The sequence below is a fragment of the Cnephaeus nilssonii genome, assembly GCF_951640355.1.
Source record: "Cnephaeus nilssonii genome assembly, chromosome: 22".
Classification (NCBI taxonomy): domain Eukaryota; kingdom Metazoa; phylum Chordata; class Mammalia; order Chiroptera; family Vespertilionidae; genus Cnephaeus; species Cnephaeus nilssonii.
This window is the reverse complement of record NC_137093.1, coordinates 15,122,593-15,139,839: the sequence shown is the minus strand read 5'-3', so window position 1 is coordinate 15,139,839 and position 17,247 is coordinate 15,122,593. Positions and strand designations below refer to the sequence as shown.

At 57.0% G+C, this 17,247-nt stretch overlaps 1 protein-coding gene across 5 annotated transcripts in view; it reads right to left on the bottom strand.

Moving 5' to 3' along the window:
• Positions 1-7,025: 7,025 nt before the first annotated feature.
• The window catches only part of PKNOX2 (PBX/knotted 1 homeobox 2), a 280,121-nt gene continuing 269,899 nt past the window's right edge, over positions 7,026-17,247 (bottom strand). For all 5 annotated transcript variants that reach the window (XM_079762224.1, XM_079762223.1, XM_079762226.1 and 2 more), the window contains 3 exons: positions 11,038-11,114; positions 10,048-10,226; positions 7,026-9,174 (listed from right to left, as the gene is read on the bottom strand). In XM_079762224.1, coding sequence (XP_079618350.1) covers positions 8,948-9,174; positions 10,048-10,226; positions 11,038-11,114 — 483 coding nt within the window. In that variant the 3' untranslated portion in view covers positions 7,026-8,947. The remainder of the gene's footprint in view (positions 9,175-10,047; positions 10,227-11,037; positions 11,115-17,247) is intronic.

Genomic DNA, 17,247 nt, shown 5'->3' with positions numbered 1-17,247 from the left:
CTGGACAGTTTGCAGAGCAACTTTTTTTCTTCTTCTTCTTTAAAATATATTTTCATTGATTTCAGAGAGGAAGGGAGAGGGAGAGAGAGAGAAACATCAATGATGAGAATCAGCGATCGGCTGCCTCCTGCAGGCCGCCTACTGGGGATGGAGCCTGCAACCCGGGCAGGTGCCCTTGACCGGAATGGAACCTGGGACCTTTCAGTCTGCAGGCCCCATGCTCTATCCACTGAGCCAAACCAGCCAGGGCTTAAGCTCAGAGGAGCTAGGTCCCCACTCCCCGGCAAGATGGCCCAAGCTAGGAGACGCTGGGCGCTGGGTGGGTGTGGGAGAAGCAGGCTGAGATTCGGACCCCTCTGAGACTTCAGGCACGAGAAGCAGATGTGGTGCGGGCCGGTGCCTCTGAGGGTTTCGGGGAAGAGGCCAGCCCTGGGGAAGCCGAGGCGCCGGGAGGCAGATCACCCACAGGAGGAGCCTGAGTCTGGCTTTGGGTTGAAATCCCAGCTCTACTGCATAGGAGCTAAACGCATTTTTGTTTGTTTGTTTTTAGCTAAATAACTTTTGAGAAAACTATTTCATACTAGTGGCCTGGTGCATGAAATTCATGCACGGGGGAGGCGGGTGTCCCTCAGCCTGGTCTGCCCCCTCTCCAATCTGGGACCCCTCAGGGGATGTCCGACTGCCTGTGGGATCGGGCCTAAACCAGCAGTCAGACATCCCTCTTGCAATCTGGGACAGCTGGCTCCTAACTGCTCACCTGCCTGCCTGCCTGATCGCCCCTAACCACTCTGCCTGCTGGCCTGATCACCCCCAACTGCCCCCCCTGCCAGCCTGATCCCCCAACTGCCCTCCCCTGCTGGCCTGATCACTCCTAACTGCCTCTTTCTTGGCCCCACCACCATCACTTTGTCCGGAAGGACGTCCGGTCTAATTAGCATATTACCCTTTTATTAGTATAGATCTCTGGGCCCTAGCTTCCTCATTTTGGAAATGGGGATGTTAACATTACTCATGATACCAGCACATCTTCCAGGGCTATTTTGAGTCGTCTCCTGTAGAGGTTTTTCTCTCTTTTCTGCGTCCAGCATGGAAAAGGAAACAGGTCAGGCTCCTGAGTGGAGGAGCTGGGGATTAAGAAATTAAAGGAAGAAAAATAGAAAGAAGACGCAGAGACGGTTTTGAAAAGCTGGGAGCTGGGTGGGACGCCATTCTGTCGGATGGAGAGGCAGCAACTCCCTGAGCCACCAGCGCGTTTATTTTTATGCCCCCAAATCCAGGAAGTAACACATCAAAGGAGCTTATTTGCATTCTTAAGTAGGCCCTAGCATTCCTAGATTTACATACCTAGTCCCGCCCCTGCCGACACCTGGGCTGATATGAAGGTCACGCTGACAACGTGTCCAGCCTCATTGGGGAAGCCTGTTCCCAGGGCGTGGCTCTGCCTGTCGCCCTGAGTTCAGCCGATAATTAAATGCCCACGTGCCTTCCCAGGCGGCCCTCTACAACCTCCGGTATTTAGCATATATATGCTAAGTGCTCAATCATTGGTGACTTCTATTTTTACGACTAAACTTTGAAAAACAGAGAGAAAGCCTGGCCCTTTGGCCTCTTGAGCCTTGGGGATCCGATCATCTTTCCAATTCAGTGGACACAGAACTTGAAAACAAAAATGAATGAAAATGACAGGGTTTGGCCCGTTCCCCTTAAACCAGCCCAACTCCGACCCTTGATCCTCACAAAACCCCGCTCAGTGGTGGTCCCGAGCCCTGGCCCCTGCTGCCTGGGGGACGGAGCCGAGAGGCAGGAGAGCGTCATTCAGGTCACTGGGGAAGTGGTGGGGGGTGAGGTGAAATCCACACTGATTTTGCGCTTAGAGAAAAGGCTCCATTTCCATCTGCAAGGAGGCGGGTGGAGCCAGAGGGAGCGCACGGGCCCCCAGCCACGGCCCAGCCTCGTGCTCTGGGACCCGGCCAGGCGGGCGGGACTCGGGCTGACTCAAGGCTGGAGGAAAGCCACAGGTCTACGTGCTGCCCGCCAGTAAGCAGGCCTCGGAGACCACCTTACACCGTCCGGGCGGGTCTCCTCCATCCCTGCGGCTCCGGGAGGCGGAGCTCAGGCCACCGTGGAGGCTGGAGGCCTGGGGCTCTGGGTAGCAGCTGGGTCTCTGCCCCGAGAGGCGCAGCACAGGAAAAGGCGGTGATGGTTGATGGGGCCGTGGACGCGGTTCCTACCGGGCGGGGTGGGCAGTGGGTGTGTGTGTGTGTCTGTGTAGCCCTCCGAGCAGCGAGTGTTTCAGCCCCGAGCCAGCGACTGCCGGTCGATTCTTTCTGACGCCAGGCGTGGCTGACTCAGCCTTCAGAATTTCACGGGGGTGGGGGGGTGGGGGGGCCGGAGACAAAGATGCCTCTGGGCCTGGAGGTGCTGGGGAGAGAGCAGGTCCAAAGGGCGGCAAGAAGTGTGGGCAGCCCGGCCGGCGTGGCTCAGTGGTTGAGCATCGAGCTATGAACCAGGAGGTCACGGTTGGATTCCTGGTCAGGGCACATGCCCGGGTTGTAGACTCGATCCCCAGTAGGGGGCGTGCAGGAGGCAGCTGATCAATGATTTTCTGCCGTCATTGATGTGTCTGTCTCTTCTCCCTTCCTCTCTGAAATCAATAATAATAACAAAAATATATATAAATAGAAGTGTTGGCAGTCCAGCCAGTGGAACCTGGGCAGTGGCACCAACCTCAGCTTCTCCAGCAGGTGGGGTGGGGGTGGAGGTGGGGGGGGGCTGTCCAGGAAGAGGAACAGCCTCCCCTCCCCCACCCCTCCCCCAGGGGAAGCTGGGGAAGCCACTGCACTGTTGTCCCGGGTCTCGAGTTTCACAGAATTTCAAGCGAAGGGAGCTCAGCGGCCGTGGCGCGGCAGCTAACGCAGATGCCCCGTGTGTAAGGGGGCGTCACTGGCAGAACCTTGGCCAAATCTAGGGAAACCCAGTGTCCTTCCTTTTCCTGCGGAGGAGCCTGGGAGGCCGTGGCTGGGCGGAGCGGGCCTTCCATGAGTTGGGTATAATAACATTTTTGCTGTAGTATGGGGGAACCCCCCTTACCCCCCCAAATCCACAAAATAACAGGTGGACGTGAGCTACTAGTATACACACCTGAAGTGAGTTCTCTGACTAATGCTTGGGTGTAATAAGATGAAAAAAAATCTGAAATGAAAAGGTATAATGACATCCACACAACTGGAGGGAATTGTCTTAAATGGCTGATTGTAATGAGATGTACATAAATTGCAAGGCTTGTAATGAAATGAAAAAAAAAAAATTCTTGCCTGATAATACCGGGTGTAATGTCTACACCTGAAATAAGTCGTCTCAGTGCACTGAGTGTAATGAGATGCATATAATTTTAAAGAGTGTAATGAGATGAAAAATAAATCAAGCGCTTGTCTTAAATGAAAGATGTGCTAAGATGCGCACACCTGAAGGGCATTGTCCTAAATGGGTCTGGTTTAATGAGATGCATTTAATTTGCAAAGGGGCTAAATGAGTTTGGCCCAGAGAGAGGCTGAGACGTATAAAAGTGTAAGATACCTACACTTGAACGTGGGGTAATAAAATCGGCCTCGTCTGTGGGATGGAAATAAGACGCCGAAGTGGAAATGCACAGAGTAGGATGCGATCGGCTCCGTCGCTGCTCGTCCTCCGGGACCCCTGGGCCCGTGGTACTCTGCAAAGTGGAGTTAGCCCCCAGCGATGCCTGGCGCCCAGTAGGTGCCTGTGAATGTTGACCGAGTGAGTAACTGGCGCAGTGGGCTGTGGCTGATAAAGCAACAGGAAGTTAAATCGAGGCACTTCTAAAGGCAACAGAAACCTAGTTTCTGAGAGCAGTGTTTTTCAGAGTTTTCAGGCATCTTGCCTCGAACCCGGGAAAAGATGGCTGTGGGGCCTAATCTGCATGTACAACTAGCAGCCCTGGTTGCTTTATTTTTTTATGTTTTAAATATATTTTACTGATTTTTTACAGAGAGGAAGAGAGAGGGATAGAGAGTTAGAAACATCGATGAGAGAGAAACATTGATCAGCTGCCTCTTGCACACCCCCTACTGGGGATGTGCCCGCAACCAAGGTACATGCCCTTGACCAGACGCAGGCCGACGCTCTATCCACTGAGCCAAACCGGTTTCGGCAGTCCTGGTTGCTTTAGACCCCAGGCTCAGGATGCCCAGAGGGCAGGTCGGCAGGTAGCAGAGGAGTGAAGATGTCTGAATGAAAGACACAGGTAGACTTGCATCTGATGGTAGGAGTGTGTTCACTTCCACAAATATGTCATCTCCATTTTTTGCCCAAGGCAGAACCCTCCTGCACTATTTGTTTTCTTACTCTTTTTTTTAAAAATATTTTTATTGATTTCAGAGATGGAGAGGGAGAGAGAGATGGAAATATCAATGATGAGAGAGAATCATTGATTGGCTGTCTCCTGCACGCTCCCTACTGGGGATCGAGCCCGCAACCCTGGGCATGTGCCCTTGACCGGAATCGAACCATGACCTCCTGGTTCATAGATCGATGTTCAACCACTGATCCACACCAGCCGGGTAATTTTCTTACTCTTGATGGAGCACTGAGCAGACATAAATATTTCCCTTCTTAAAAACAACCACTCTAACATCGGAGAGAAACACACACAAAACAAGGGAGGGAGAGGAGAGAAGCATAACTAAGCCAGGAGCCAAGCACGTAGGGACAGCCTGATCACCAGTGGCGGCTGACCCTCAGCCTGAGACCACTCAGGGCCACTGCCATGGTACTGAGACCACGTCCTAAGGGGCAGCAGTGATCCAAGCACACCCAACTGCAACCGTGTGGGACTGTAGTCCCGAGCTGCCTCATGGCCCGGAGTCTGCATTTTTATGTGCAATCTTTTAACTTTCAAATGTTGGCACAAAAAATTAAAAACCAATGTACGGTCCCAACAAAACACGTCGGTGAGCTGAATTTGACCTGAACTCCACATTTGACCCGAGAGCCCCCTGCTTTGCAACTCAGGATAATCAAGTTCGAGGCCACGTCCAGAATCGGGTCAGATTGTCACCATGACGGGGGCCTCCCGAGCACACTGTCTATTCGAATGTGAGGTCCCTCAAAGCAGGAGCCTTGTCCTGGCTGATCACAACTGTGCCCTTGGTATCTGCAGCTGCCCGGGACAGGGGCAGTGCTCAGTGAACGCAGGTTGAATGAATGGGTCCAAGCAGGCTGCCATGACAGCATCATGGCCCTCATCCTGCCATATTCAAGGCAGTAGAGGGGTCCCTTGGTCAAGGAAGTGTAGCTCTGGCCATCAACTCCCTTGAGTGGGAATCCCAAACCGGAAAGGTCTGGGATGGGTGTCGGGCCGGAAGTTAGTCTGAAGAGTTCCCAGGGCCCTGATGTCAGAGCTGGGGGCGGTGTGTGTGTGTGTGTGTGTGTAAGGAAATCTTCCTCCCACTTCTCCCCATGCACGTGGCCCCATCTCTCTTACTTCCGAAAGGACTGTGGCCCATCTCCTTGGGTCGATGGGGTTTGGGTCATGCAGAGAGGTGGAGCTCCTTTGTCAGCTGGCAGCAGGATCTGGGAGAAAATCTCCAGAAGGGGTGGGAGAGGCTGGGGAAGGCTGTGCTGTACTTTCTTAGAACAGTGTTCCCTGAAGTGTGTTTTATGGACACTCATTTAAGTGAGTGGATATTACTTGGGGAAACAGGCACATAAATTGGGGGAACCGGTTAAACAGCTTCCTTTCCTGCAGGACTTTTTCAGAGCCTTTACTATAGTAATGTGCCTTTTGCAACTCCACTAGCAAAAAAGAGTATCTGTCACTTCATCCTCGTCTAATTTGGCCAAGGAGTTTTTTTTGAGAGCTTGCCTTTTGAGCAGTGTGTTCTCTGGAAAGCACGTCTTTGAAGGTTGCCATCTTCCTGGCTCTGGGAAGTGAGGTTCTATCTAAGGTATCATCTCTTTTAAGCTCTCGAGACTTCCGGCACCGGCCTGCGGCAGGTCTCTGCTGTTTGCCGCGCTCTCCAGGTGTGCTGGGTGGCGGTGGGTGGGGCTGGGCGCAGTGAGAACAGTGACCCGTCGCCACCTCCAGCCTGGCTCTAGGATGCGCATGGGCAATGCACGCGGTGCAGCCTTTGGGAAAATGAACAAGGAATTCCTCCTTCTGCTTCTACGCCGATGCCGCAGACTTCTCGGCACCAGCCCGCCAAGGTCATCTCTAGGCTGAAGGTCACAGAAAGCCTGCCGCTCCTTGTGAGATGAGAGATGAGCTGCCCCTAACTCTCTCCTTGCCCCAGGGGGTGGAGAGCTGAACCCTGGGTTCCAGGGCAGGCTCCCCTGTGGACACAGATTTGGGACTGAATTTGGCAGTCAAGCCCGGCTGGTGTGGCTCAGTGGTTGAGCATCGATCTATGAACCAGGAGGTCACAGTTCCATCCCTGGTCAGGGCACATGCCTGGGTGGCAGGCTGGATCCCCAGTGGGGGGCGTGCAGGAGGCAGCCAATCAATGATTCTCATCATTGATGTTTCTATGTCTCTCTCCCTCTCCCTTCCTCTCTGAAATCAATCAACCAACCAATCAATCAATCTAAAGATGAATGTGGCAGTCGACTTCTCTGGGATAGGGCAAGGGTGGGCATGTGAGGGCTGGGGAGGCAGTGGTGGCACCAGCTTCAGTGATGAGAACCCTCTGAGCCCAGGATGGAGGTGGGAGAAGCAAAGGCCTTTGGGAGGAGGTGGATTTGGTGGAAGCCACGGCCACGCTCTCCACTCTGTGGGGAACTGTCTGCTCGCCCTCATCGCTTTGTCTTGGACACATGTGGGTGCCCAACGTGGCTGTCCCCCTCCCCAGGACGGAAACCGAGGTCACCAGAGAGCCCTCTGCCTGTCACCTCCCACGGAGGCAGGCAGTTCAACAAAGGGTGTGCCGAGGCCTCCCCTTCGCTCTGGGCCGGTCCCACTGACCACAGGAAAAGAGAACACGCAGCGCTCGGTAGGTAATGAGATTTACTGGAAACTTCTCAGCCACATTCAGTACTGGTTTGGTGGATACATCAGAAGGAGGTTGCATAACATTAGGCAGGTGGAGGGGCTGGGAGGAGGGTGTGCGGGCACGTGTGTGCGGTGTGCCTGTGCTGGGCTGGGTGCCTGTCCAAAGTGGTAAGTGGGTGTGTGTGCGTGTGTGCATGCGTGTGAGTTTGTGTGTTTATGTGTTAACAAGATAAACGAACCAGAAAAGGAAATGTATTTTATCCCACTGCACATGGCCAAAAAAGCTAGACTTTCTTCTACCTGTGGCATCAAAAGGGAGTAAAAAATGATCGAATCACCAAGATTATAAATAAGATTGTTTCTCAAAAATCCCCAGTAAAACATTAAATATCAGCTCTTTTGGGGGAGAAATACATTCATTTGAGGGAGACCTCAGGAAAGCCACCATCCTTTTGCTCCACCCCAATGAGGTGGGGGAGGGGAAGTCCCCAGAGGGCCCTGAGGGTCCCCTCGAGTTGAGCCAGGTGGCCACTCACGTCCTGCCACTGAGGGAGACGGCCAATGCACAACTGACAAATGAAACTGCAAGTCCACTAAATTAAATCGAGTGGGAAACACACGTGTGGTCGGTCCTGTCTTCACAGCCATTGGGGTGGGAGTGGAAGGAGGGGTGCCAGTCACGGGGCCTGGAAGTTGGGGTGGGAGGGTGTCAGGGCGATGGAGAGCCTCCTCCTGCGGGAGCCCCAGTTCCCCCGGTGCCGTAAGGTGGTGTGCAGGCCAGTGAGGCGGGTGGGGGGGCACCGCTTGGCTCTCGGGTGCCCTCCCCCACACTTTGGAAACTGATGGGAGGAGGGATGTAGCACCTTCTCCAACCCCTGGCTTCTCGTTGGGCTGAAGGCTTCTCTCCACTGTTTCTCTGAAGGATAAAATGAAGGCGAGGATGGAGGCTGATGAAGCGGCCTGGAGCAGAGCGTCAGCGTGGGGGCCTGGGGGGTGGAGAGGGCCCAGCTAACCTGGCTCCGCCCTCTCTGACCGTCTGTGGGGGGTGGAGCGGCCGCGGAGCTCCGTCTGAGCTGGCACATCTGGGGGGAGACACCATTGTCCTGTCGTCACAGGAGTCGAGTTCTGTGAACACCTAGGAACAGCTGTCACTCCCACAGTCTCCTTGATGCGCCCCCCAGCTCAGGTTCTGCCACCTCCTTGGGCCCTGAAGACCCAGGTGAAGGGACCCCTCCAAATCTCCTGCAATTTGGGCCCAGCTTACCACTTTTCACAGGGAGGGAGGGAGGGAGGGAGGGGTGGGGGAGAGAGAGAGAGAGAGAGGCTCTGGTGGCTCCTTCCCTCTCTCCCAAGTCCGTGTTGCCTGAGCCCAGAGACGGGGCCTGGGAAGAATTGGCTGGAGCCCGGGGAATCCAGGTCTCACTCTGACCTGCAAGATGTGATGCCTCAGCCCCTCCCACTCCTCCAGCCACTGGCCATATGTTGCTCCCTCCTGCCCTTGAATGTCTGGCAGGGGGTGGGACCGGAGCCCCCGTGTATTTGCCTTTCCTCCTACTCTGTCCCCGGCAGAGCCTCTGTCTGCGAACAGCACCGCTCTGCCTCCGTGCAGGGCTGTAAACCATCCAGTCCTTCCGCCAGGGGCCTTCGGGTGCCATCTGTCCTCGGGGGTCCGATGGATCCAGATCTCACTCCTGCCTTCCGTAGGGCTGCTGGGCCGGCCCCACCAGAGTCCTCCGCAGCTCCGGGGAAGCAGGCCTGGGTGTCGCAGAAGCTCGGTGGGTGGGAAGGAGCAGGTGTCTCCTCTGCATTTTGTCACGCTACTGATTCTGGGAAGCGAGGCCCCCACTTCCTCGGTGCTGCCTGCCCATGTCCCCTTCCCCCCCACCCTGAAACCCCCTGACGACACTCCTGCTTGGTGGTCAGTGCCATCTGGGCTGCCAACTACTCCAGGGAGTCACTGTGTTCCAAGCCCAGGTCACTGACATTCGTCGTTTGAAGCTCGTCAGCCTCCTCCTCCAGTTCCTCTTCCTCCTCCTCTTCCATCTCATCCTCCTCCTCTTCCTCCGTCCCATCTAATGAGTCATCGTGTGCGGCCATCATGGCCTGCTGCATGGCCATGGTGGCGTTGTCTGAGGACAGGGACTGCAGGTTGTCCAGGCTGATGGAGCCTGCGAGAGAGGAGGGGAGGGTCAGGCCGGGACCTCCGTGTTGGGGGGTTCAGTGGGCCGGCTCAGGGGGTGGTGAGCTGGCCATTGCTGGCATGAAGCCCCTGCGTCAGCCCCGACCTGCCCCTCCCAAGCAGCGCACCCCTAGCTACCTTTACTGAGCCTCTTCTATGGAAACACGTTAAATACGTGTGACTTGCTAACACTTCTGCAGGGCAGGTATTATCCCTTCTAAAAAGGAGGAAACTGAGTCTCAAACAGTGAAGGCATTAGCAGGAGGTGACACGGTCAGGCACGAGAGAGCTGGAATTCCCCCCTGATTGACCCAGCTCACAACCTGCTTTTCCTGCCATCGCTCACGAGACAGTTGCCCATCACACAGGAACCGCCATGCGGCCACATAGGTGCACGCACACTTGCAGGAAGGGATGCACACATGCACACCTCCCCCCTCTCCCACCGAGCTAGCTATCCTGTGCTGAGCTATAAATGTCTGGCTCATTGAATTATTCATTATGCACCAGGCAACCGGCAGTTAAAACAGTGTCTGTGAAGAGTGTGATGGAGAAGCTGGGAAACAAAGCCCCTCTCGCCTCCGTGCACGAGCCGCTGCCTCTCCCGTTTGTACAGACGGCCCTGGCTCTAAGCAACTTCGGCGGATGTGGGAGTGAGGAGGGGGCTCCGTGGAGCGGTCACGGGCTCCGATGACCACTGGCCCTGCGAGATTGCTCTGGGCCTGTTAATGCAAAATCCGCCGCCTCTCCGGTTTGTCCACACCCTTTGGTAGGGGTCAGGGAGGGCTGACTGTGACGAGCAGATGTTCAGCCCGTGGATCTTTGCGCAGCTGTCCCACCGCCAGTCCAGCCCAGCCCTTACCGTCGGGGTTTGTCCCCGGGGCGCCGCCCTGCTGCTGCAGCACCCCCGCGGCGATCGAGTTGGGCCAGAATCTCTGGGTGGGCCGGTGCTGGGACTTGATCTTCTTGGCTTTAGGGGCAGGGTCTGGGTTGCTGGCATCAAGCATGGGCTGCAGGATGCGCCTCCGGGCATTGATGAACCTGCCCAGGGGTGAAGGTCGAGACCTGGTTAGTCACACCTGCGTGGAGGTGAGGTGCGCGCGTGCTGATCCACTGTACAGAACAGACTGGGGTCTGATTGGGGGTGAAAGCCCAGCTGGGAAAAGGCCCTGGGCCCCGAGGACTCATGGAGTCGCTTGGTAACCACAAGGCAGCATGGGACGGATGCGTGAGGGTCACAGATCTTTATTCAGACCCGTCGGGGTTGAACAGAGGACGGAAGAGCCCCCTTAGTCAAAGGCACTAACCTCTGACTTCTCTCCGAGGGCTCGGATCAGGGAGCCCAACTCGTGTGTGTACTCCCACCTAGCCAGACCTCCCCCGCCCCCCCCCCCGCCCTCAGATTTCTCACAGCCCAGCTGGACACAGAGAAGGGGAAACTGAGGCCCCTGTGCGGTCAGAACGGCCGACGCTTCCTCCTCCTTCCCACCACTGCTTTGCAGAAGGCTTCAGTTTACATTACGCTCACATGGTGGGGGGTAGACCAGGTGACCCCTGCAGTCCTTGGCTGCAGGCACGTGTGTGTGTGTGTGTGTGTGTGTGTCTGCAGTGCAGCTGGGGCTGGGTTTTCTATCCAGTGATGCTCCTGGCACAGTTTCCCAGCAGAGGGCGCTAAGAAGCTGCAAATGAAGCTGATTCCGGCTTTTTGCTTCCAGTCCAAATGGGAGGACTGGCGTGGTGGCTGCGACCGAGGCAGGACGAGGCATTCTAGTCTCTCCTCCGGCTGTGCATTCCCTTGCCAAGCAAGTGGCCTCTGCATCTGAGCGCCTGTGGGTGGACGATGCTAACTCACCAGTTATTGACTTGCAGGAGGGTGAGGTTTGTCTGGGCCGCGATCTGCCTTTTCTCATCCTCCGTGGGGTAGGGATGCTGAAATGAGAGGTGAACGGCTAGTGAGGGGTGGGCACGTGGTGGCCGGGCCCCCTCAGGGACCATGCCCGTGTCACAGACACTATCCGGGCTTGTGGTTTGGAAGCCCAAATGGAGAAAGTAGAATGTTTATTTCCCAAAAGAATGGGCTTATGGCTTGGCGAGTGGCTGCCCCATGTCTTTGGCTCCACAATGAGGGGCCCCGCCCTCAACTCAACCCCCCATAACGGGACCATTATATATGTTAATAGCCTCCAAGGCACTCTAATATCCTCCACACCTGGTCCTCTCCCCCACCCCAGCGGCAGGGCAGGCATTGCCAGTGTGGAGACACAGCGGCATCGAAAGCCACAGGACTGTCAGGAGGTGGAAAATGGGGTGAATGAATCCACTCCAGGTAAGCTAGCTGATATGTACGGTATACCCACTGTGCGCCGATTCACGCTAGGCATCCTAGGAAGCAGGAGACAGAGCGACATCACTGCTCGTACATACGTCATGGCCTGTAAAGGCTTCACGCACTTACTTCCGGGTACTAAGCACCGCACCCAGACTGGAAGGCAGGCCACTCGGTGCCGCCTCCCCCCCTGCAGGCCACGCACTGAACGGCTTCTCCCGTGCGCCCTGCGCTGTGTTCCCTGCGGTTTGCTACTCAGCCCTTCTGAGTTGAGTCCAGTTTCCCTCCCATCACTCATGATGCCATCTGACAAGGTCGAGGGGGTGCCATCCCTGGAGCTCTCCAGCCCACGCCCCGACCACATGTGTCTCTCAGACTGTGGCAGAGACCTTGTCTTATTCACTCATCTTCCACGTGCAGACGACACACCCATGACTGCTGAGCGGAAGGCAGGTGCTGTGGTCTGGGAAATGGGCACCACAGAAGCTACGGAGGGAGGGTGTCGGCCAGAGGCTGGGGGAGGCTGAACAGGTCTCGCTAAACAACGGGAGTTTTGAGGGGCAGTGGAAAGGGGTCCTTCCAGCTCCCCGGGCGGAGAGCCACATGACGGCTGGGTCTATGTGTCTTTTCAGGCCTGTGAACTGGGCACCGGGCATAAAGGTGCGGTGAGTGTCTGAGTGGGTCAGAGCCTTGCCCTGGAAGCCAGAGGCGATGGGGGGGGGGGGGGGGCTCCTGGGGCAGAGGGCGAAGCCGGCAGCATCCTCAGGCCAGGATCATTCCTTAGGGTTGAGGGGGTGGTAGAGGGGTGTTTGGGCTTCCTAAAGCCCCAAAGACTGGGACCCAAATCCTGGCTTTTGACTAGCTGTGAGCACAGGCATGCCACTTATAAAGCCATCTAATGGGTAAATGAAATTATACTTGTAAAGCGCACGCTCAGTAAGAGGGGCTCTTCATGCTGTTATTATTGGATGATGTCAGCAAGGTGCTTGAAGGTCTCTAAGGAATGAGTTTACGATCAGCAGCCTCGGGAGCGCCCTCATTATGGGTGACAAAGGAAGCAAGTGGCTCTGTGGGCCTCCGCACCCCTGGCCCAAGTCATCAGAATCCTGCGTTGTTTAATTCACACCTCCGACCCGCCTGCCACGCTGGGGCAGCGGGACTTGTGACTCGTGCAATGAAGGAAAGCACCTCAGTGTCAAGGAGCCAGTCTCCCCCTGATTGGAGGCTGGGAGGAGAGACTGCAGCCACAGGAGGCAGAGCAGCAGGGGCTCTGTGCGCCCACACCTTCTGGGGAAGGGGTGGTGCCCACCCCCTGCTCCCTGGAGTTCCCATCCCCCACACCAAGCTGCCCCTGGCCAGCCGGTCTGAGAACACAGCAAAGCCTTTTAGCTTGCTTGGGCCCACGAGGCCCTGCCATGCCTCATGCCTTTGCACACGCTGTTCCCTTCTCTGGATGCTCTTTCCCCCACGTTCCCTGCATGAGCGAGGACCTGTCACGGATGAAATCCTCGGGGAGGCCGTTCCCAATCCCCTGGGGCAAAGCCGGCCTCACTGCAGGTGAAGGACTGCACAGCCCACTCCCCGACAACCCGGAGGGATCCCAGGCAGGACCCAGTCTTATTAGATACCGTGTCTCCAGTGTCCAGACCAGCAGCAGGCAGAGTAGATGTTCAATGCCGTGTATTGAACAGATGAGTGAGCCAACCCCCAAACGACGGCCGGCTTATTTCCTTAGCAGAGCCGGCCTCGCCGGCCGCGCCTGTTCACCACCTACAGGTGCTGGGAAGCCGCCGCCTGGGCATCCGCTAGGGAAAGATGCCTGCCATGAAGAGCTCGGAGCAGAGAGGGGAGGGCGCTGGGCCAAAGGAAAACCCCTTTATTAAAGGGCAGGTGTAAGTCCACTCAGTGGTGGTGGGGGCTCCTTGGTCGGGAGGGCTCCCTCCGGAGAAGGAGTGTGCCCTCCCAGGGAAGGAGGGGGGGGGGCGCTAGGACTGCGATGAGCCAGCCAGATGCGAATCTCTTCCACGGTGGGGACCCCCCGAGAAGGGATCTCTCAGCCCAGGAAGTAGTGTTTGCTGTCTCTAAGGAGGCTTCTGCTGTGGCCTCCGTGTGCGTGGACGTCATAAACCCGCAGATGAACACGCTCCCGCTACATGGAGAGGGCCAAGCGGAGCGTCACGGAAGCCGGCTGGTGTTCTCTGTGGAGGAGGAGGTGAACCCCTCGTCCTGGGAGAGTGCAGGTCCCAGCGCCCCTCTCTCCAGGAACCAAGATCTCGGGGGGCACGTGATGGAGGCCGTGGGGTGGGGGGCAGCAGCTGGTGCAGCTTGGGGGACAGGTGTGTGCGCTGGAACATTCCTGGCGCCACATCTGACAGTTCATGGGAGCCGTCCAGCTTCTGCCCGCCTCAGACCAGATGGTTCCTGAGGACACAGTCAAAATAGCCTGGCCCCGAGCAGACCTGGCCCCGGCCATGCTACTTTTAGCACAACTGGAAGGACTCGGGGCCAAGGACAGGGCAGGGATCCAGTGAGACTGGGGGCCGCCTCGCCGTGTGGCTGCTCTGGGGGCTCCCTGGGGGAACCCGGGCGGGAGGCACAGGCAGCGGCCTCTGGAAGGAGATAATTCCTCCTTGAAAAAGGCGCAGACGAGCGGAAAAGGACAGATCCCCCTCAGGGCCCACGTGGGGCCCGCGTGACCAGGAGTGCTGCCTGTGGCTCGGGCTGGCCCCTGGAGAGGTCATCCTGCCCACCACCCATCAGCGGTGTGACCTTGGCGATTGGTTGTTTGATGTCTTAGTTTCCTCCAAAATAAGGTGTTGGGGGGCGGTTCCATGCGCTATGGAGGGGAAGGTGCGCCCTCCATTGGCTCACTCCGTACAGTGGAGCGACGCCTCCCAGACCTCCTACCTCGATCAGTGTGTAGTCTCCAGAGGAGGTGCCATCAGGAACGTCCTTGGGAATCTAACCCAGATGGTCCCTGCCTCCCTCTGACACCTCTTCGCAGCCCACAGCCACAGTCTCCGGGCTCAGCTGGAGCTGAGGCGTCTTTCAGTTTTAAGAATGGGTTCTGCCTGGGTCGGAAGGAGGCTTGGCCAGGGCACTGCTGTCACCGAGAGCCACCCCGAGATGGTCCTCCCACCCCCTGGCCCACGCCGATAAGCACAGGCCGCCAGGTTACCACAGGACACAGCCCAGGACGGAGCCTCCACCGTGTCCTTGACCCCGAGCTGGCTGTGGAGCAGGACAGGGCCAGCTTCCCCGGGCCCAGCGTCGCCCAGGCCAGCCGCACCCTCTCACCGATCCCCGTGGGCGAGGCCTGAGGCCCGTGCTGTCGGCTCTACCTTGCTCTAGGAGGCTCAGAGGCCAACCAGAGGGGCAGCAGGATGGCGAGGCCCCGAAACATCCCTCGTTTCATCAACAGCAGGCGCACCCTGGTTGAGAGACGCTAAATGGACAAAACAGCCTTTCGAATGGAGAGAAGCACAAGGAGTGCCTCCCGCCGGCAGCCGCCCCGGCTCAGAGCTTCCTTTCCTCGGCTCTTTGCTTTCTCCTCTCCCCGACCTGAGCGCACACAGAAAAGTGCAAAGAACTAGAACGGGTAGCTTCACGTGTCATCACAAACACCCATGTGACCACCACCCGGGTCAAAAAATAGGGGACTGTCAGCACCCGGAGCCCCCTTCGCCTCCACCCCCGTTACTACCCCCAACGGTAACCTGGTTTTTATGGTACTTCCTTCCTTGCTTTTCGTGTCCATGTTACATCCTTACACATTACGGTTTGGTTTGGGGGCCTATAAATGAGTCATCTAGCGTGTATCTTTGAGACTCATTTTTGTGTAACCATAGCTGCCCATTTTCACTGCCGTCTAGTTTTCCCTTTTAACAATCTACCATCTTCCCCTTTTTCACCCTCCTGCCATCTCAAAGCTGCTCTCCTCCCTCTGGGCGCTATTTCAACCATCCTTCACCCTAAGGCAGTGATGGGCAACCTTTTGAGCTTGGTGTGTCAAACTTCGCCAAAAAACTGAGCATAACTCGGGTAGTGTATGACTTTGAGGAAAAAACTAACTCCAAGACTCTAGTCGCAAATGTTTCATCCTCAGGAGCAGCAAATGTTTCATCCTCTGCATGCGGACGCGTGTCAGTGCTGACACGCGTGTCATAGGTTCGCCATCACTGCCCTAAGGCAATATGGTGTCTTCTTAACCCGCTCCCAACCCGTCGGCCCCTCTTGATGCCCCTCCCAGGAGCTCCAGCGCCCGCCCTGCTCAGCATCCCACAGGATGGGTGGTTTAGTGTCTGTCGCCCAGTGAGACAGGCTGCAAGTGTTTGAGAAAAGGGACCACTCCTTCCTTTCCACCCACCTCATCAGCGGGGAACACGCCGTCTTTGCTGAATGACTGGGGGGGACCTACGGCGTCACTGGCACTTGTCACCATTCCCTTGTGCATGTGGGGTGTGAGGGGGTGGGAGAGGGTGGGGAGCCCGGCCGGGATCCCACCCAGAATCCCTCGGGCTGACTTGGTAATGCTGCTCCCGCTGGTTGTTTCATGAGTATTCGTGGGGGAGGGGGAGAGGGTACGTAGGAGCCTGTCGGTGGGGGCACACTGCTCAGCTCTCGGGAGGAGCCTGGGAGGCAGCAGGGAGAAGCAGGTGAGAACATGGACTCAGGGCCCGCCTGCCGGCTGTGCATCCTGGTGTCTCACCAGCTTGAGGCCTTCGGCTCCTTACCCTTTCCTCTCCCGTAAAATGGGGGAAGAATTCCACCTACCTCAGGGCTGCAGTGAAGATGAAATGAGTTAATATTTGGAAGGGGCGTAGGATGCTGTCCGGCACATTCTACGAGTGTCTGTTACATAAATGACAAAGAAGGTAAGCCTGCTGCTGGGCACGTGGCTCCATCTCCAAAGGTCGCAGGTCATTTTCCCTCTCTGCCAAGAGCCCCAGCAGCCCTTCGGCACCTGACTGAGGGTGCCCCCTTCGGCAAATGGTGTCCCTTCCTGGTTGCTGGACCGCACCAGCCCCTGTGCACATGATGGGAGCGTTTCTTCCTAACCTGGGTCACATGATGGGGGCATTTCCTCCTAACCTGGGTCTCAGGCTTCTCGGCGGTGCTTTGAGGTTGGAAATCTCCCCTGGCCATGTTTTTCGGGGGGTATCTGAGCTGCAGGCTCCCGTGGAGGGTTCTGGGGCTCAATGCAAGCCAGTCTCCCAGACCCCACTTTTCAGCTCAGCTCCATCCAACCCTGCAGCTGACTGGCCTTTGACAACCTGACCTGGACTTTGATGGAGACCCCGATCTTCTCTCCTTCCCTGGGACTTGCTGCTGCGACAGTGGCCACTGTGGCACGTACCCGGACTGCGGCTGCGCTAGGGCATGCCTTTGCACTCCATCCTTCCTGGGGAGGCGGAGGGCAGCTTCCAGGGTCTGTTCTCCCTACGTCCTGATGTGTCCCCGGCAGAAACCCAAGATCTAATGCCCCCTCGCTCTGAAAGAGGAAGGCAGCAGGAGCCCAGCGGGCCTCACTCCCAGCCTCCAGGTGAGCCTCCCACCCAAGCGCCACGGGTGCGGGGCCTGAGCTGCTCGGCTCGGAGAGGCAGCAGTCACAGCCCAGGCCGAGGCGCCACAGGTTCCCAGGCTGCACAGAGGAGAATAAGGGGACAAGACGCCCTCATCTCGCAACTGGGAGGATGGCTCGGTCCCTTTGGCCAGAAGGAACTGCAGGCCAGTCAG